Genomic DNA, 22,010 nt, shown 5'->3' on the forward strand with positions numbered 1-22,010 from the left:
TGTCTCTAACTCATAACATTTTGGTGGTAGCAATCAACGAACCTTGGGAAAAGTGATTCATGGTGTTGCGCTCTTTATGAACATACGTCTAATGCATCTGACAAAATTGTGGATATTGATTTTCCCAAGAATATTAAACAGCTAACTTTTTTTTTTTTTTAATATTGGAAGATTATTTTCAGGGCTTGCATCCAAACTGAGTTAGCTCTTTAGAGTATAAAAAACAAATCAGTCTTTAACATTTTGAACTAGGCTAAATGCTTGTGCAGTGGAAAAAACCCATGTTTAATAGGTATGATTGAATAAGACTATGTGCCTTGCATTTGTTTTTACCTGTATCACAAGTCTTTATTTTGGCTTACATATTGAAGAAAAAAATCAAAGGATTACAACAGACTGGAAACCTAAAAATCTTAGCAAAATAGTTGCAAGGGATTATTGCTATCTTGTGCTGTGATACTATGGCATTCTGTAAACTAAGAATGATTAAGAAGAATAACATGATTTCTGAAGAAGACTTGAGACTGAAATCTTAAATGGTAATATATATTAAAACAAACACAAGAATCACAAACAAGCAGCGACCCAAAAGTTGTGGATTTTGTACGTGCATTTAGGAAACAAACTAACAAGCCTTCTGGCAGAGTTCTAAATTGTGTATGTGCATTATCTATGCAAATTTTATTGCATATATTCTGTGCTTTCAACATCATTACATACTGTTGACTGAGGCCAAATATTGAGTGAGATGGTATCTGTTTTCCACGGAGTGTAGATATTTTGATTTATCAATCTGTTCAAGTTCTTGTACTTGAATAGGGGAAACTGGATACTAGGCAGAGCTTTTTTGTTACTGTTAAAGCTGTGGCAAAAGGCGAGTCTTGAGGGATCACATACTTCACTGGCTTTCCATGACTCAGGGTAAATGCTCTAGCTTGTTGACTGTGCTATAATAAGATGAAAGTCTAATTCAACAAATCAAAGGGACATAAACCCATGCTTGAATCACTTTGCTGAAATAAAACCATAATCTTTGGTGGTTTCCCCAGAGTTGACACACATGTCTCAGGAAAAAAGGAAGTTTTATAATAATTCAAGTAAAAAGTTTACATTCCACAGTTCTTTAGCCTCAGTAGTTCTGGGGAAACAAACAAAACTGTTTTAGGAAAAGAAGAGGTATTCTAAATAAAATTAAATGCCACCTCTACCCTAGAATATTCTAAAAATATATTACTTATGGGAGATCCAGGTTCTAGGCCCTGTTATGTCAGTGATTGCTACCAAGAAGGGATAAAATATAAAATATTGTAAGTTCTTATTTAATAGTTTTGCTAATCAAGCCTTGTCATTTCTTTGTATCTTTAGTATTGTATTTAGATTGGCTCCTTTTAAAAGTGTAAAGGAGATATCTCGCCATCACCCAAAATCTTAGAAGAGAATTACTGTCTTGATTTATTTTAACAAAATGAGGTGTTAACTTTTGAAATCATTGTTTTGTTGAGGACCTCACCTCTCCCATTTTACTGATGTGCTGGCAGAAAAAAAAAAGACAGGTTCTGTAAACTGGAGGACAGTTAATGACAATGTTGTAGTGAAAGGACTTAGGGACATTTGTGACTGCTTTGACTCAAGCAATTGATGTACGGTCAGAAAAGGCTATTGAGGTGCAGTCACTGGGATCCAGTTCAGCTGCAGGAAAGCGAACGTTGGAGTAATTTAATTAATAAAGAAAAGCAACAACAAAAAAAAGAGACTTTGTCTAATGAGTGTGCAGCTTCTCCTAATGCTTTAGTCTCAGAGCATATTTGTGTGTTTATCGTCCTCCTTCTACTGCGTTCCTCTGTTCCTTACTTAGAATTTTACAGTAGGTGAAGGTATTTGTGGAGTGCAGAATAAAGTTATCTCACTGTGACTTTATTCTACATGCTTAACCAAGGAATTATTAATAAATAAATAAATAAACAAATAAAAATGCCCAGCTAGGAACAAACACCAGATTCTGAAGAAATTCACAATAAAATAAAAGATGCTTTAAAAGCAGTAAGGACAGTGGTGCTATCCTGTAGATACTATATGCTGTGTTTCCTGAGAGGCAGCTTTATTCTCTTAAATGAATGTTTCTAGGTTTATGAGTCATTGCCCTTCATCACATGGTGTTTTGTTCTTTTGTCCTTGTTTTTTTTTCGTTTTTTTTTTCTTTTTCTTTTTTTTTTTTTTTCTGGCTTCTGTGATGGAGATGGACATAAATAATTGTCTGGTTGATTTTTCACTCAGATGTAATTACACAAATGCTAGAAAGTTCAGGGACTGTCAGAGTATGCAGGGTCCTGTCCTTATTTCCACCCTGCTCTGTCCCCATCTCACCTTCCCCTAATCCCTTTGGCTGAGTTGATGCTGATTGCTATCTCAGCAGGCAATTGTTCTTAGCTTCAAGGTGTTTAACAGTTGTGTGTGTGTGGTAAGTAACCAACTAATCACCTGCTGTCAGAGGGCTTGGTCAGTTGACTGTATCTCTAAAACGCCATTAGCACAAATACTGTGAGTCAAAAAGATGGCAGAGAGCAATGGAGAATAAAGATGCAGTTTGGCCTGTATCATATGTTGAACAATCTCCAATCCAGAAGGTACCTCCACTGAGAAAAATGGAGATGTGGGGAGTAAAATCAATACTTCCTTTAAAAATGCAAGTGAGACAGTCTTCAATCTTGAAACATAGATTTTCATAGGGCTTTATTTGTATAAAGCATTCTGATTTTCAGCTAGTGTCTCCTTGGTACAAGTAAAATGACAATTGAAATTGACTGTCTCTTGCTAGGACACCAACTCTGGTTGGAAGGACAAACTGTCAAAGTGGTGACCTGACTTGTAATGTCGGTGCCTGTAGGACAGCACAGCACAACCAGTGATGATGGCAGCACCTTCCGAAGCAATCCAGTGCTTTGGAAGTAATGAGAATGATCATGGGCACTGCTTTTGCGGCAGCATATGACCAAAACACATCCCATGTTGCTTTAGTAGCTTCCCATGGATATTTACTAGTGTTGTCTTCTGGAAAATGCAAAGGGTTTGACTTAAAACCAGCCATTTTAGATAAAACAATGTACTAAAGCCTTCCCAATAATTGCCTTTATATTTTTCTTTAAACTGCTTATTAGATAAATTGATGATACTTCAGTACTGGCAACATTCCCTACTGTGTTTACAGTGCTGATGTAATGGCATTCTTCACTTCAGTATTATTTTTACTGACTATTCCTCTATTTATAACCCAAGGTTGTCCCACATAGTGGTCAGTGAGTAAGGGGTGGTCAGAGGTCCTTCACAAGCCCTGGATTTTGAAGGGCTGTGATCAGGTTCCTTTAAGGAGGCACCTGGTTTTCACAGCAGTGAAAACTTAGTACATCATTTTAAGCAGTTGTGTTTTCTTGATCCAGGGGTGCCTGCAGCTGTTTTGTCAAATTTCATAGCTTCTTTCATAGAAGCATGATGCCCATGTCTCTGAGCAATTTTTCTTTGAACCTTGCTAAGTGCCATGATGGTAAGGTGCACCAGATGCCCCTTTTAGTACTTGTCAGGTGTTCCCTGAAGTGCCAGGCCCTGCTGCTGGGGGCTCGGTCCCTCTAGCACAGACGTAGATTTATGTGCTCTGAACATACTCTGGTATGCCGGTGGGATGGATGGAAGTCCAGCCTGGTGTAGTAGCTATTTACTCTTTCATTCTGGCGATCAGTGAGGGAAATAAAGTTACAGAAACAGTTTGGTTTTTTTTTTTTTTAGCAGGACAATTCTTCTATATTTGTTTTGAAAAGGTACAAAGCACGCAAAATAAAATGTAAATACTGTAAACAGCTGTGTGTGTATTTCCATGTATTTAATTTTTCATTCACCCTAGCTAACCTTAGCTTCACATCGTTCTTTCTGTCTTTGACAATTTTGGTGCTGGTCTGAACTGGCTGGCCATCCATTCACACCTTCCTCTTTAAACTGGTGTCTTCAAAAGCATGGAGTTTCCTTTGATCCTGAGCTTTTGGTCTAGGGAAATATGCCTCAGCACAGCAGGCAGATTTATCCAGAGGCAATTCTTCAAATTAGCACTCTCCTCAAGGCTAAATACATTGTCAGAGTATCGCTTTGTGGTACTGTGTGGTTTTCTCTTGGTTTTCCACACACAGTCTGCTTTGCTTTGATGCTGTACACTCAGAAAAGACTATCACACACATAACCAGCTAGGTATGTGATATACGTGCCTTATAAACAGGATAGAACTCCTTAGGCTGTGTAGAAAGGCAAAAGGAGAAAGGGTTAGTCTCATTCCTGTTGAAATAGGGAGGAAAGGAAAAAAAAAAGAATAGTACTTTGTCAAGTAATAGCATTTGAGTTTTACCTTTACTGCTCCTAAATCATGGCCTGACACAAGCTAATGTAGAGTTCCTTACCTTGGAGGTATAGCAGATGGGTAGCTTAGCAATTCTTTTCTTTCTCACAGTTATAGACATATATTACATATATTGCTTACGTCTTATGTCCCATTCTTGTAATTCGAAAGTCAACATCTGCAATGTTTGTTTTTGAGGAGGGTGAATGAAAAATCAACAACCTTTTAACTCTGGAATGAGCTCTATTTGAAAAATGGTAGTGCTTGGAGGTAGCCAGAAAGAAAACATAGTTTAAAATAATTGGTGTAATAAGCCAGTCAGTTGGAAAATTACTAATCGGGAATGAGCATTAAGACTTATCAGAAAGCTACAGCCTAATGCTTATCTGAGGACTTCATGTATCAAACTCCTCTTCATTCTTGCTTCATGGGAGGAAATGGTCAAATCTTTGGGTGCCATGGAATTTACTGGTAAACGCATACGGAGAAATTCTCCACTTCGCAGTTTGAGCTGGATGTCCCCTTAAAGCCCTGTATGTCTCAGATAGGGGAATTATTAACAGCCCTAACATGGGTCTTCCTCAGAAATTGTACTTGGCTGCTGTGAAACCAAAATGATCGTTATGAACGTGTTAATTAAACAAACCTGATCTCTATCTTCTCAGTGATGCTATAGACAATTTCCAAAGAGCTTGCAGATTGCCAGAAGTAGACTTGCAGGGAGAAAAGGAGTAAAGGCAACAGCAAATAGCAAATAAATAGCAAATTCAAAATCTGTCCAAAAGCTGTAAAAGCCCTTGGCTTGCCTCTGCTGCAATTAATGTTAAGGGTTTACACTGGTGTATTAAATAGCGCTGCTTCGGAAACTTACTTTCGCAAAGCTTCCTTGAGTAAGGTATGACCTCCTGAGGTCCCTTCCAACTTGAATTATTCAATAAACGTATGAGACATTATATGTAAATGGCTGTAATGCTTCAAAATCTTGATCTAGCTGTTGTGGCCTATTAGTGCTTTGTTTGTCAGCATTTTCCTGAGAAGAATCTCTTTCATTCATTAATCTTTAAATTATTCATATTCCCTCAGCAGCTTCCCTTCCGGGACTTTAGTTAAGTCATAGGAGGGGTCAAAAGCAAAAGAATTCTGAATTCTGCTCTCATCTGTCTAGGGTTTGTGTCTTTTTGGCCTGTGCTTTTAAGGAAATGAGCTGTGTTGATCCTGGATATCTGCCATTTGGTAAAACAGGAAGAAAAAAATCAATTTCCCATACAAGGGTAGCAAGAGAGTTAATTAAAATTTGCTTTGAGATTCTTGCACATAATATGTTATTTACATTTTGCTCCTTATCTTTTCCATAATATTATCATTCTGTCCTCAGGCTTAATTAGACTTTTTACCTCTCTTAATTACTGCTTTGATCTGACTTTTAGCGAGTCTTCCTGAAGATGGAGCCCAAAGATATTATTGGAAAGATTCCAGTTGATTTCAGTCGATTTCAAGCTTTGCATGAACCCCAAGATGCTGAATAAAACGTAGTAATCCATTCATGGATTTGTTAAGCAAAATACTTTCAATGTTTATAATGCCTGTATATATGTGTTGTTTAGGTGATGACCTGAAAAAATCATGTCTGAGGTCCAGGGAACGGTCGAGTTTTCTGTGGAGCTACACAAATTCCATAATGTGGACCTCTTCCAGAGAGGGTGAGTTCATGTTTCCGTTAATACGCAGCTGATTACAGAGCAGTAATTTACAGAAAAGAGTTAAGCTCCAAAACAGGTTCTTTTCTTCCAACTGCAGTTATCTCTCATGCAATCTCTGGGGCAGGGAAGGATGTCATTGGGCTTTCATTGCTGTCAAGGAAGATCAATGTACGTTACTTTCACTGTAAAGTCAGACTGACTGACTTGTTTTTGTAATACAATACTTGTTTTTGTAATGCTCCAAATTATTTTAAGCATCTGTTCAGATATAAGCACAATAGCTGCTTTAAATGCTTCTGGACTGGTGTTCAGCCTCTGTGCTAAATGATAGCTGCATTGAACTATAATAAAAACATGTTCATTTTAGGGTCATAAATCTAATGACTATATTCTTTTAATGAAATTTAGCTTAATCCCACCATTTCAGAAGGGAACATGAATACTCATGTTTGTCTAAAGTTCTGGTTCTGGTGGCCACATTGTTTCTTCACATCCCTGTAAGATACAACAACATGCACAACTACTGGTTTGCTGAAACTTTTGCCCCGATTCTTTTGCACCTCTCTTCCTAACAGCTTTTATAACAACGCTGTGAAATGGAGAACCCTAACCAAGTGTGAGTTGTTACTCTGTTTGCATATTGGACCCCACAGGTGTTTTTCAGTGAGAAGATAAGATACTGAAACACTTTTTGAGGAGACCAGAAGACCCGGATGGGTCAAAAGAATGTCCTTCATGGACAACAGTGGGTCTAGTTGAATATTATTTTCTTTCATCTATGAAGATTGACGTGTACAGCACACTAGATTTTCTCTTTTGCGCCTTAGTGTGACAGAGGGGTGGTTCACAGCTGATTTGTCCATCCTGAGCACCATTTTGGGCAAGAAAACTACGGAATTGTTTCAGGTATTGGGATGGATTAGGTAGAGCTGTTTCCATCTATATACAGGCTTTTTGTTATTTGTTTTTACTGTGATGAACTATGTGGAAAAGATGCTGTGAACTTGAATGAAGGAAACACGGCTCTATTTTGTTTTAACGGCTGACATCTGTCATTTTGTTCATGTCTCCAAGCGAATATCCACCAACTTTATGTTAGAAAACATTCTGACTATACAAAGTACTTGTGTTAAACAGAAAAAATAAATCCTCTGTGCTTGAGGTATTTGGTTTATCTGAGTTATAAAAGAAGTCTCCTGTGTATTCCAGTCCTTATGACCTTAGAAGACAGTCCTAGCTATAGATTTTTTCTTGGCTTCTGGTGATCAGTGTAACGTCTTTGATCTTCCTCACTTTTGAAAATCCACACCCATCTGTGGGTTCAGTGGTTTTTTTGGACTTAGACAGTAGGTTGTTCAGAGGTTAGCCAGGAACCTTCCCACTTCTCACGTTACTGTGTGACGAGCTGCCTGTTTTTTGGCATATTCGTCTGCTTTTGCATTCAACAATTTCTGTAAAATGTTTTCTTTGGCTTTGTCAGTCAGATGAAATCTCTGGTGTGGGGGTAAACCAGCACTACCACAGATAATATATTCTGCTGTCACACTAATGAGTTCCTAATTATGCTTGCTTTTTTCCCCACTGGTGCTTACCTTGCTTTACTGATTAATATTCCAAACACATGGAATACTGCATTAATTTGTTTACAGTAATTTTTATTTTTATGTATCCTGCATAGTATTACATTTGCTTTCCTTCCATAGTTTTAACCTTTGCATTTCCAACAAAATCCTTTATTGTGTCTCATATTTGCTGCTTGGTATCCTCTGCCTGGCTTTATCTACTCAGCAGCCCCTATCACCGTACCATGAAAGTATGAAGAAAAGGAGTAGATGAGCTTGCCAAATTTCATTTTAATGCGGGTACACTTTTTATTTTTTCCCCTATTGCCATTGTTGATATTCACTATAGACATCTGGGATATCTTGGATTGACATACGGTCTGCCCAGAGGAGAGGATGGTAGAAGTAATAATGACGGGAATTTTCTATTTAACTAGTGTTTTCGTCTTTGAGTACCTTGTAAACTAAGTCAATATCATTCTGTCCTGATGAAGGCCAGAAAGGTGATTTAGGAAAGGTTGTCCAACAGGATAGCAGTGGAGCTGAAATGAATCTTAATTTCTGTGGGAACCCAACGTGCTATGTTTTTTAACAACAAAAGCAAGAACAAAAATGAAGAGTATTAATAATAATTTATGTTGCCTACTTTTCCTTTTAATAGTTTGATACAAAACCAAAATAAAAAAAAGGTAATAAAAAAACTGATTATGTATCTCCACAAATGCATAGCAGTCCTGCTACTATATGCCTAATTGACATAAGGTTGAAATTCCTGGGTTGGAACAGTGTAACTGTGCAGAAGTAAGGACAGTATTTTCCAAAAACACTTAGTCTTGGCTAACTGTCCTTCTAAAGACAGTACCTTTAGGGAGAGTGTGGCTGGGCCAACAGTGAGCCCCTTGGAAAAGAGCACTCCATGCAAATAAACGAATCAGTAAATCAACAAGGTTTGGCAAGAGAATCCTGGGAGAATCAGCCCTCCTGGAGCCGTTAGGTCATGGTTAATAATCAAACCTGATTAAGGACATGATCTGCTGGCCGTAAGCCACAGAGTCAAAGTGCTTTAAAATGCCAGGCCTTCAGTAATGGTCGTCTTCTATTTTTTATTGCACTGGAAGCTATTTTGAATTCTGTATGCACACACAGCCGCTTGCCACCTCTCCTTCCCCACAATCCTTAATCTATCTGAATTACACCCTGTGATATTTGAATCATGTTTCTTAATCTGTATGAATGGTTAACATTGAAAAGAGACTCTGATATAAAATTAATCAGGGTTTTTTTGGTAAATATTTGTTATGGTTATATGTTTCTGGCACATGTAATAGGAACAGTTATCAGTAAATTATGTGTTGCAGGTAGTTTACTTTGGTCAGTTAGTGTTAAATTTATCTTCTTCTGAAGCACAAACATAACAGTGTCAGTATTTATAGACATTAAAGGTTAAATGCTGTAGGTGCTGCTGTAGGGGAAGAAAGAACCTTTTCTTTGGTCAAGCCAAAGGATTTTCAATGCTGTTTGACACCAAAGTTCTAAATGTAATGCAATTTCTGGAAGAAAAAACATTTTTAAGTTTTCCATCCTTAATTCTCTCCATCATGTCCTGCTTAATAACTGGTGACAGATATTTTCGGTAGTGAAATTAGCTAACTGATTCTGATTTTCCTTAATAGAGTAGGAAATAAAATTATCCCTGACTGCCAGAGATCAATTAATTGATTTGGTTCTGTCAGAAGCAATCCTTCTGCACCTTTTTTTCTTAAAGCTTTTCAAAATCTATTTGACAGAGAAAAAAAAATAAGCCCACAACTACTGTGTTCACAGGGTAAGTAACTTTTGGAGTCTGTGAGGGAATAGAGGGCACAAAGAAGGTGAAACACTGACTTAATAATGCTGGGATTCTGGCAATGATGTATTATAACACAAGAATCAAGGTAAGTCATTAGTTACCAATCACAGGACTGAATCAACTGCTTATCAGTCTTTTCACTCCTCAAATTCCAGGCTGCAATTTGTAAGTGTCTAACACTTACACTGGTGGTTTGTGTGTGTAAAGGGTAGTGGTGATTAAAAATGAGTGGAAAAATGAAGTCCAGCTGCTTCTAAAATGAATACAACCTTGCCCTGGGGAAAAGATCTGTGGTCCCAGAGCTTCCAAAACCCTACAAGTATCAGATCAAGTATCAGTAGCATTCAGAGCTGTTGAAAACATGATATTCTGCCTTAACAGACAAAGCCTTTATGTGGCAAAACATCCTTGCTGCCTACCAGATGGACAACAGCGTTTCAGTGTACTTAGTCATGAAATCACCCACTTCAGAAACACAGTGCAGCAGCTCCTTTCCTCAGCAAACTGGGGTTCGGCAATCAATCAATGCCTTTCTTGTCAGGATGGATACCTGGAAAATACACATCGTATTCAGAGGTTCAGACCTTATTTCCCAGAGTCTTTGAGGTACAGTGTCAGGATATGCAAAAAAAAAAAAATCATTTAAAAGTCTAGGACAAAGGCAAATATTGTTACTTTGTTCATAACAATATGCATTTCTTCAAACTTCTCACCTCTAATGAAATACAAATCACTTTTGTCATTTTGAAAATACTTACCTAGTTCATTTATGATGCAAGGATTCTCTTTAATATAAATGAAGTAAAAAAGAAAAAAAAAAAAAAAAAGAAAAAGAAGAGAGCTAATGTTGAAGTGATGCATTTCTGGAATAATGAGTGCCGTCCCTTGAAACAGATGTATTGACAGAACTGACTTTTTTCTTGACATGAAGACATATTATTTCTGTGACTCTTGAACAGACCTTCACTTTAAGGCAGCAACAGGTACCTTCAAAAAAAAAAAGAAAAAGAAGCTCAGGAGTAATAAGGCAATGATTGTCTACATGGTCATGCTGTGATAGTTGAGAACCTGCTGCGCTGAACCGACAGGATTGAAACTAGTGTAGCTCAAACCCGTACTCATGAAAGTAGCTGACGTGCTGGGGCTCAGTAATCATAGAATCATAGAATCTTAGAACCATTAAGGTTGGAAAAGACCTCTAAGATCATCGAGTCCAACCGTCAATCCAACACCACCATGCCCACTACACCATGTCCCTAAGTGCCTCATCTACACGTCTTTTAAATACTTCCAGGGATGGTGACTCAACCACTTCCCTGGGCAGCCTGTTCCAAGGCCTGACCACTCTTTCAGTAAAGAAATTTCTCCTAATGTCCAACCTAAACCTCCCTTGGCACAACTTGAGGCCATTTCGTCTAGTCCTATCGCTAGTTACTTGGGAGAAGAGACCAACACCCACCTCGCTACAACCTCCTTTCAGGTAGTTGTAGAGCGCGATGAAGTCTCCCCTCAGCCTCCTCTTCTCCAGACTAAACAACCCCAGTTCCCTCAGCCGCTCCTCATAAGGCTTGTGCTCCAGACCCTTCACCAGCTTCGTTGCCCTTCTCTGGACACGCTCCAGCACCTCAATGTCCTTCTTGTAGTGAGGGGCCCAAAACTGAACACATCAATGTCCCAAAGTGTAGCAAATGTCCAACTTCAGGCGAATCAGGAACGATGAGTTATTTTGATGACAGTTGGTGAAGACAATTCTCTCATTTGGTTAGTTAGTATGGCCATCCTTAATATTCAGGCACCCTGTGTCTAATGAAGAGAGGTGGGATCTCCAGTGCCAGTGGTAGGGGGAAAAGATTGAAACTAGATAGCATCAAGCCTAAGATACGAGACTGTTCTGCAGGTTAAGAGCAGCATCTCAACAAACTCTGTTGACTGATGATCAAAATAGTCAGTGGAAAGTAGGATACTCTTGTTCTGGAAATTATCTCCCCCCTTCAAATAAGTGATACTCTGACTTATCTTACCATAAATACATCGGGTAACTGTTCTGTGTCACTTCTTTACTTACAGAGAACTGAGCTAAAGGCCAACTTCAACTCATTGTATTGGGTTTGTGTGGCAAGGTTTTGGTAGCAGGGGGGCTACAGGGGTGGCTTCTGTGAGAAGCTGTTAGAAGCTTCCTCCATGTCCGATACAGCCAATGCCAGCCGGCTCCAAGATGGACCCACTGCTGGCCAAGCTGAGCCTATCAGCGACGGTGGTAGCGTCTCTGGGATAACATATTTAAGAAGAGGGAAGAAAACTGCTGCGCAACAGCAGCCGGAGAGAGGAGTGAGAACATGTGAGAGAAACAGCCCTGCAGGCACCAAGGTCAGTGAAGAAGGAGGGGAGGAGGTGCTCCAGGCACTGGAGCAGAGATTCCCCTGCAGCCCGTGGTGAAGACCATGGTGAGGCAGGCTGTCCCCCTGCAGCCCGTGGAGGTTAATGGTGGAGCAGATACCCACCTGCAGCCCATGCAGGTCCTCATGCTGGAGCAGATGGATGCCCTCAAAGGAAGCTGTGACCCTGTGGAAAGCCTGTGCTGGAGCAGGCTCCTGGGAGGACCTGTGGACCTGTGGAGAGAAGAGTCCAGGCTGGAGCAGGTTTGCTGGCAGGACTTGTGACCCCATGGGGGACCCACGCTGGAGCAGTCTGTTCCTGAAGGACTGCACCCCATGGAAGGGACCCACGCTGGAGCAGTTTGTGAAGAACTGTAGCCTGTGGAAAGGACTCACATTGGAGAAGTTCACGGAGGACTGTCTCCCATGGGAGGGACCCACGCTGGAGCAGGGGAAGAGTGTGAGGAGTCCTCCCCCTGAGGAGGAAGGAGCAGCAGAGATAACGTGTGGTGAACAAACCACAACCCCCATTCCGCGTCCCCCTGCACTGCTCAAGGGGAGGAGGTAGAGAAAATCAGGAGTAAAGTTAAGCCCGGGAAGAAGGGAGGGGTGGGGGGAAGGTGTTTTAAGATTTGGTTTGTATTTTCTCATTATCTTACTCTGATTTTGATTGGTAATAAATTAAACTAATTTCCCCAAGTCAAGTCTGTTTTGCCCGTGACAGTATCTGGTGAATGATCTCTCCCTGTCCTTATCTCGACCTACGAGACTTTAATTATATTTTGTCTCCCCTGTCCAGCGGAGGAGGGGGAGTGATAGAGCAGCTTTGGTGGGCACCTGGCATCCACCCATGGCCAGCCCACCACACTCATTTAATAGGTTGGCTAACGAAGGCAAAATCACAGAATTAGTACAATCTAGATTCAGAAATAAGGGGCATGGACAGATAGTACTCAGGACCCTGAGATGATGTTTCACATGCTAGATGTGGCAGAGAACCTTAGTGTGACCTCTCCGAAATGCAGCCAGTGTACAGTGACGAAAACTGTGCCTTGCCCGCTAGAGCTCCTTCTGTGACCTACTGTGGTCAGTTCCCTTTGTGTCTTTTCAGCCATTTTTGTGTAATAATTGCTGATTGTACAATTAACCAGATGGTGTAAAATGAAGTGACAACATTATGCAGAGAATATGCATATCCATCTGTTGCATATGTGTGTGTCACACTACAACGGTTCAGTGAGTAGCAGAGAAAGGAGAGGTGAACCTAAGCAAGACACAGCTTGCAGTTAGACGACAGCTTCGTGTAGAGTATGGCTCACTATCCTTTGATGGAAGGTATATATATATCTCCATAACTGGTCTGTCTGGCCCGCAGCTTGGGACTGTCCCTAGGCAGCTTGCTGATAATAACCATAACAGGTATGACTGATATTCCTGCTATTTCTGTTTGCATAGGAGATACACTCTCCTAATGTGTCTCCTAATGGCTCTCCTAATGCCAATTATTCTGAGCTGCAGAAATGTCATCGTGAGGGACATGAGGGAATTGCTACAAAACACTGCACGTTATCTCCTCAGCCCCACGGGATGTGAGCATATTGGACACCAGATCATATAGGAAGTTGGTGTAGAAAGCAGAGGATAACTTACTTTCTGTTTTCAGAGTGCTTTGCAGCTTGTGACCAGAATCTAGACAAGGGTTCTTAAGCTCAGGATTGAACATGGTGATCAGCAATTGTTTTTTTTTTTTTTTAGCAAATTAGAACTTTGTTTCAGAAATGGAAAATGCATCTGCATGAAGGATCACCCCTTCTCTAGGACCTGGCTGGAGCAGTGCGGTGAACTCCTACGGGACAGGGGATCATCTCCAAGGGTCAGGCATCTTAGAACTGATCTGGCATTTTGGACAAGAGCACGCAATAGTGTGTTTGTGTGTGCAAAGAGTATAGAGTTAAAATAGAAAACACTCTACTGCTCAAGTTTCTACCCAAGGGGAGAGAATAAAAGGAAAATTCTATGACAGACATTGGTCTTTGTGGAAGCACTTCTGAGGGTTGCTCAGATATTAGTCATGAGTATCATCTAAGAATCTCATACTGAATGGGATTAAAAAAAAAAAGAAAAAAGCTTGTCAGCTAGTGTGTTATGTACATGATTGTAACTAAAGAAGGCTATAAAATTTTGGATGTTTAAGCAAAGGCAGTACCATAGCAGAATGGACACTTTGTAGTGATCTTGTCAGCAATGGGTTGTAAGAGCCAAATAAAATAATACAAATGTCTACATCTCAGAAAATACAGGGGTTTCGCTGTTCTTCCGGCCTCAGTTTTCAAAACTGCTAAATACTCAGGAAATCAATTAAAACCATGTCACAACTTATGTTAATCAGGCTTCTATAGCCTTCTTCAAAACCACTGAAATTAATGGGCTTGTTGGATTGTGTCATCTCTGATTTAGAGGCTGGCAAGCAATGCACCTCTGTAACTCATGCCTCCAAAGAAGCTTCTTTGTGATACTCAATATTAAGCAAGGACATTTCTAGTAAGTTTTCTGTGCCAGAGTTTGTAGCTGAGCCTTTGGCAATGTCTACGCTTTTGATGCAGATCCTACCCCTTACTTTTAAAGCTGTGTTTCCTGGAGTCAGGCAGTTAGACAAGAAATTCTTGTACTATTTAAAATTAACCTTTTAATGCTCACGATTGCTATGAAAACCATCGAAAGTTGTATCCCAGAGCTTCAAAAAATAATTTCATGTTTATTAGTCTTAAAAAATATTTTTAAAATATTAACTCCAGGTTCCATTCACTTGTTAAACAATCCCCTGTTGGTAATCAGTGCTGGAAGAATGGAAAAGTAGTGTGTTCCTTGCAAGCCTTTTTAAAAAAAAAAATCAAAAGGAAAAAAACCAAACTTGGCTAACTGTTGTATTTAGTTGACCAAAAAATAAACCTTCGTTCCCTTAACATCTGGATACTCTCTCCTCTAAGGAAAGCAAATATCACCCCAATCCAAGTGACATTTACATTGCTGCTTTGATGACTTTCTGAGTGAATTATGTCAGAAAGCAGTTTCAATTTCACCTAACATGATTTACATTTATACAGAGCTACACTTCAAAGGTTGACTGTAGCTCCTAATTCATAGAGTTACAGATGGACCCGTGTCTAATGCTGGGAATCACTCAGTTCTCTGTGTATGTATATGTGTAGGGGAAGGGAGTCTAAGCCCTCAGGCTTGTGAAAGGATATATGTGTATGTGCTGCAACATTTTATTACTTAAGAACATGTCAAGTGACACATTTTTAAAGCACTGAACTTACCTAGAACAAGCCAGAAACATGACACCAGCATAGACTGTGTCAGTGCAATTATTCTAAACAAGAGAGGGTGCCAGAAATTACTGAATGAGCAGCTCTGGTAATAAAATAACTACGAGATCCTTCAAAAAACCACTGTATTCCTTGTGTGTAATTTTTAGGGAATGGGAAATTACTCTACAAGTTTTCATGTGAGGGCGATTGTGGTGCTTTGCAGCTCTTTTGGCTCTTTTCCCCTCTAAAGCACTTTGCAAACAGCAACTAATTGAGGCAGATGAAGTTATCTGTGTTCAGAATGTGTTATCACGTTGTTACACACTGTGCATATCCCTAGAGGAAGCATGGCATAATTGCCAGCAGCAAATTCTGTCTTTAAATATAGGACAAGCTGTTGAGAGAACAGCTAGACATGGTCCCTTCTTTCAGTTCTTGGTTGCAAGGGAAAAAAAAAATCCTATGAGGATAGTCAAGCTCTGGAATTTGCTGTCCAGAGAGGCTGGGGAATCTCCATCCTTAAAAGTTTTCAAGACCTGACTGGACATGGCCCTGAGCGATTCGGTCCAAATTCAATAATTGGTCCTGCTTTGAGCAGGCATTGAGCTGGAGACCGCGCAAGTTCCCTTCCAGCCTGAACAATTCCCTGACTCTAGGATGAGTGTGACCATAGCCTTCCCCGGCATTGAAACAACCCTGTGCAGATTCCTTCTGCGTCGCTCGGTTTCAACCTGTGCAATAGACACTATGTTTTAGTGATTTATCGTCAGCACCATGGTCTCCAGTAATTTGTCCAGCTGTTTAGCTTACAGCACAAAATAGGTTTATTTGATTAACATTAAAAAGTTATTTTAGCTGAGAGATGCAGTTTACAAATAAAATTAAATTCTACTTCTCATCTATATGCAATGCTCCACACCTTAAGTCTTGATGTTATTGTGTCGTTTCTCAACAAATGCATCACATCCTGAAGGAGCCCAATTTTTGATGCTGCACTTAATGCCACCTGATTCTAAGAATGTATGGGGTTTGTGTCATCAATTCTCCATGATATCATTAAACACAAATACTCAAAGGGTAAACCAGTTAGACCCAAGTGCATCAATGAAGATCACAGCTGTCTCTAGAAGACCCACGCATGAAAAGCAACAACTTATTGTATACAGTCTATTGGTTCAAGTAGAAATTCACCTCAAAGACATGGTTTTAGCCCATTAAATGAAAAACTTTGCATTGCTGAACTTAAAACTTAATTAACTTTCTCAACGGTGATCAAAGCCACTCTCTGATACTCCAGAGGATAATTCTTTAAATTTAAGATCTCTGCTTGTAGAAATATTTTATGAATTGGATTCATAAAAATGGGCAAAGCACTGCCCAATTACACACCAAGAGCTTTGAAGAAAATCTTATGATGGTCAATTTTTAATGTTATAGATGGTAGAATGAGCTGTCTTCCAGGTTAATGACTGATGAGCATTAAAAGCTGGCTAAATCCCAAAAGTTTCATTTTAGTTTCTTCTTCTCTTTTTAACTGTATTTTTTACCCAAGATTTTAATCTAACATCATACCTTGCGTTTTATTTCCTAAGAAAGTGGATCCCATCTGTTTGCATGACATTCCTCTTGGCTAGCACTGTCTGTATAATATATTTTAATGTTTGTCTTCCAGGAGCAAGCAGAATGCCTTCTCTGTCTGTATCCTTACCTCTTGACTTCTGAATTTTCCTGGTGTGTACAAAGCTTTCCACCTGTGTAGCCAGACTATCTATACTAAACTGTGTTCTGCTTAAGTATCACCACCTTTTATCTGTGGATCAGAAGTCACTTTACAACCTTTACTTATCCTTCAAAATGTCTTTCTTAAGTCCTAGTTGTTTATGTTCTACAGATGGGAAAAAGCTGAGACAACTGTAACAAGACTAGGATCAGAAAGAAAGCTAGGAAGTGAATGTATTGATTCACTAGATTATACTTAAACTTTTTTTTCCCTGATACCTATGACTAAACAGAGGCCAATTTCCTGAATGTTGTGCAATGTGTACTTTTAAATAATTTAATGACTAGTTATCATTCTAGTGTTCATGACCAAGAAAAATCAGCTGCCATCCCATGTGTGAAAGGTGACTGAAGTAAAGTGAGCACACTCTTTCCCGACATATGACTCAGACGGTTCTTGTTGTGCTACATGGGCACCAAATGGGAGGAGAACAAGTGGTGAATCTGGCCCATATGGGTTGAGAAGTGATAAGATGACATTTGGAGTTCTCATAAGCTCTCAAATTAATATCACATTTCTGGGCTCTCCAACATGTGTTTGTTTTAAACAACCATGTTATCCAGAATTGTCCCTCTGATATTGCACATGCCTAGTTTCAATTCTGTATTAATGATTGCTGGGAACTGTTTGTGAAAAATTTCACATTGCCATGCAAACTAGGGTTGAAAAAAAAACCCCACAGCAGTAATTTATCTCACTGTTATGTCTCTAACTTAGTGCCCCATGCCCATCGTTTTAAGAGAGGAAGCACTGCCTAGTGGCTAGGAGATGTGGTTCAGCTCTGTTTCCCTGCTTCCCTATTTGAAGAAATTCTGTCTCTTGGCAATACTGTCCACACACTTCTGCACAGTTTTGTAAGATGCATTTTAATGTAACTGTTCCAAACCCAAATGATCTATGACTGTTATTATTTGTTGGAGTGAGTAATGGGTTCGGGAAATTTCTTGAGGTGGGCTTGAACAGCCTTTTAGCTCATCAGCTATTATCTATAAACATGGGAGTAGTAATAATATCTCAGAAGATTGCTCTTAACAAGGTACAATCACAAATGCTCAGATACTGTGATAATAGAAAACATCATTGTACATGGGAAAAGTTTGTTCCAGAGTGTCTCTGACTTTTATTTTCCAGATATTTTTGTATTCAGCTTAAAACATTCCAAACTCTAATTTTCAGAATGGAAAACTATACACCGTCTCAGGATCAGATCCTTTTAAGATGGCTTACGTTGGCAACTCAAAATCATTACTCTTTTTTGACACTTCATCCTTCAGAGTTGCCTTGAGATAATAACTGTTTGAGTAACTGGATAGTTTAATTCTATGGATGCAATCAAACTATACCGTGTGTACGCTGCAGACAAGGTGCACTTGAGATGCAATGGAAAAAACAACTGGCCTTTGTCCTTGCTTTAATGGAGTTCAGTATATTGTGTTTCTGGATGGGAAGATCTTTTTTAGCACTTTAATTACTTAATGTGCTTGATGCAGCAAAAGTACATTAACAAATGCAGATCAATTTCTCCCATCAATCCATGTCTACTTTGTTACTTCAGAACATTCATTCATTTGTGGGGATAACATCTGCCAAGAAAAGGTATTACAAATAAAATGCAACTGAAAAATGAACTGTTCTTCAGTAATCTGTTGTTCCCATTTGGTTATGCATGATAAATCTTTATAATGATGTCCTACAATAAATGAGAAGTCAGTTTATAATGTGACTGTTTGGAGTGATGTCTGCAACCAGCCAACACCAAAAATGCTGAGGAAGCTGTGGATTTTTAATTTATTTTGTGATTTTCTCGCTGACCAGTTTAACATATTCTCTTTGGTTCTCACACGTCCTACTCACAAGATAAACTTTGTGAAGCAGTGGAGAGAAATAAATTGATGTAATAGACGTACTAGAGCTTAAGGAAAGTGACTGGGTGTGAAGATTCTCAGATAAGAGCAGCCCTGGCTTGTTCAACCAACTGGAAAAAGAAAGAAGGATAAATCCCGTAACAGAAAACATACTGGACTCAAGTTCTTACTTTTGGCAGGATTCTCTGCTAGCCAAACTAGCAAGGTACAAAATACACTGAATTCAGGCACTGAAAGTCCTAGTAAAGCTTAGTAAGAGTAGGGAAATGGTTAAAGGGAGGCAGTGAGCCTTTTATTCTCTAAGGTAGGTGGCCTATTTAGTTGTTTGGAGTGGGGAAGAATAAACAAATTAGGATTACTTCATCAATGTCTATCCATTGTCTTGTGGTGTTCCTGATATGAAGAGAATATTCATAAGATTAGGTTGTTGCCAGAATCATTATCTAGATGAAACTAGCATTTATTCCACTATAATGAAATACCAAGTCTACAGATTGAGCCATCATCTGAGATTCTTTTTAGACTTGCCTGTGATAGAAGGTTTGAGGAGTCCTGGCTCCCTTTGGAGGATCTCATATGTTTGATCATACGGTTGATTCGGTCTGTCATTAGTATCTTAAATGCTGGCATGAAGATCCAGATCCACAGAAAGGCTTGAGTCTGATGGTGTTTAGTGTTATCAGACCAAATGTTTAGGTGTTTTCCTTTCCAGACTGGAATTCACAAGTCCAGTTTGGATATGTTTATAGTGAATGGACGGAACAAGTTAGGTGAGTTGTTGTATTCTGAAATAGGATGAAGGGCTAGAGAAATAATAACGTGTAGCTCCATCACATGAATTCACTTATGTCAGTGGAGTCCTCAGTTTTCATTCTTGCTTCTGCTAATGCCTAATATACAATGCTGATTTGAGATCCAATTAAAATTTTTATTCGATGAAAACAGGAACAGCCTCAGCAGGAATGAAAACAATACCATATGGATAAGCACAGAAAAGATAAAAGTTGCAGATGATCTCAGACATGGAAGGGAACTGAACCTAGATATTGTTTGACTTAGGTTACAGAAAAACTGCGGAAAAGTGTAGCAGCACTCTCTCTGAAAGGAGTCTGCACAGACCTTGACTCAGCAGATGTGATACTGAACTTCAGCAAAGTGTTCAATAATCTCCCACAGCCTCCGCCTAGACAAACTGGCAAGATACAGACTGGATGGGTGGTCTGAGAGATCAGTAGGAAATTGGCTTAACAGGTCTACTCAGAGGGTGGTGATCAATGGTTTTTACTCTGGCTGGCAGCCTGTCACAAGTGGGGTCTGCCAGGGAACAATACGGGGCCCCACGCTGTTCAACATCTCAATGACCTCAGTGATGGGACTGAAAACACGCTCACCAAGTTTGCTAATGACACCAAACTGGGTGGTGAGTTGGACACATCAGGAGGGATGTGCCGCTGCAGCAACAAAGGTAAATTGGATCCTGGGCTGCATGCATAGGGGTATTACTAGCAGAGACAGAGATGTGATCATCCCACTACTCAGCATTTGTCCGGCCACATTTGGAGTACTGTGTCCAGTTCTGGTCCCCACAATTCAAGAAAGACATGGACAGACTGGAGAGGGTCCAAAGGAGGGCCATGAAGGCGATCAAAGCAGGGCTGGAGAACCTGCCCTATGAGGAAAGACTGAAGGAGTTAGGTCTTTTCTCCCTTGAGAAGAGTAGGCTCAGGGGAGACCTCATCACAATATTCTAGTACTTAAAGGGTGGCTACAAAGAGGACAGAGGCTCTCTCTTCATGAGGAGTCACATGGAGAAGGCAAAGAGCAATGGGTACAATTTACACCAGAAGAGGTTTCATCCCTGTCTAAGAAAGAAAGTTTTTACAGTGAGAACAATCATTCCCTGGAGTGAGAGTCCTCATCGCTGGAGGTGTTCAAGATGCGATTGGACGGGCTGTTAGATAATTTCGTCTAGGTTCCCTTTCCCATGAAAGACTGAAGCGCCTGATGTTTTGAGGTCCCTTCCATTCTAGGCTATTCTATGATTCTATGACTCTATGAAGAGTATTTGATTTGTGGATCCTGACGGAAGATAAGTGTGGGTTTCACTTCTAGCTGTTTCAGAAATAAGTCATCCTCATACAAAGAGTAGATTTGCAACCAACTTGGAGACTGGTGTAAGGGTAAGTGGCTACAAACTCTTAGTATTTCCAGGATTTGGTGGCAGCTCAGGTGGACACATCGTTTGTCTCTAATGCTGTGTTGTTCAGTACTGCTCTGGTTCTATTTTGTCTTCTGTGAAAAATTTCTCCTGGGAGAAAATTTCTGAAACACAAGGTTTTGTGAATTCTTACATGATTAATATTAATATTTTTACGATTAGCTCAAAAATGAGCTTTAGCAGAGGGGACAGATTCATGACGCAGTTGGGATTGAAAAATCTTTTCACGTCTCTGTACAGATTTTCTGTAAAGGAGAGAGGACTCATATTGACAAAAACATTGTGAAGAGGTTGCGATGCCGTTGTTAGTGCTGAATCCATTCCGCAGAAAATGGAATTTCCATCTCCAGAGCTGTCAGACTTGTGCCAGCACCGAGTGTACTTTTAGAAGAGACTATTCATCCTTCTTGGAAGCGGGGAAAAGCCCCTTCAGTGATGCCAACAGTTCAGTGAGAAAAATAGGTAAATTTGGGTAAGATCCCACATTTAGCAATTAGTTTTATTCATGTGGAGTGAGTGGGTGGAAATAGAGATGACCCGTTTCCTGAGAAAGAGTAGGAAAGAAAATCTCATGCAAAAAGTAAAAATGCGAACATAAGGAGAACAGGAGGAGGAGGAGGAGGAGGAGGAGGATTTCCTTGGGGTGTGCTGATCTGGTCACCCCCAGTCCTGGTGTGGGAGAAATGCACCTGTGTGTGAAAGTCTGGTGTTTATTCATCTGCTCATTGAAATGGTCAGTTTCTCGATTTATCTCTTGAAACAGTGTTTGTGGGAAAAGGAAAGCTGAAGAGTTGCTGTTATCCAGTACATCAGGTGTCCGTGCCCAGGCGCTGGCGGGGGCTGCAGGGGCCTCTGCGGGGAGAGGCCGGGCTGCCCCGTGCCGGACACAGCCGGTCCCAGCCGGTCCCGGCCGGCTCCAGCGGCCCCACCGCAGGGCACAGCTGAGCCCCTCAGCCAAGCCGGGGCGCCGGGGGG

At 40.1% G+C, this 22,010-nt stretch overlaps 1 protein-coding gene across 1 annotated transcript in view; it reads left to right on the forward strand.

Moving 5' to 3' along the window:
- Window positions 1-5,979: 5,979 nt before the first annotated feature.
- FAM135B (family with sequence similarity 135 member B) overlaps window positions 5,980-22,010 on the forward strand; it is a 149,691-nt gene continuing 133,660 nt past the window's right edge. Inside the window, exon 1 of the mRNA XM_075141118.1 lies at window positions 5,980-6,075. Coding sequence (XP_074997219.1) covers window positions 5,999-6,075 — 77 coding nt within the window. The 5' untranslated portion in view covers window positions 5,980-5,998. The remainder of the gene's footprint in view (window positions 6,076-22,010) is intronic.

The sequence above is a fragment of the Calonectris borealis genome, chromosome 2 (genome assembly GCF_964195595.1).
Source record: "Calonectris borealis chromosome 2, bCalBor7.hap1.2, whole genome shotgun sequence".
In the NCBI taxonomy this organism is placed as follows: Eukaryota; Metazoa; Chordata; class Aves; order Procellariiformes; family Procellariidae; genus Calonectris; species Calonectris borealis.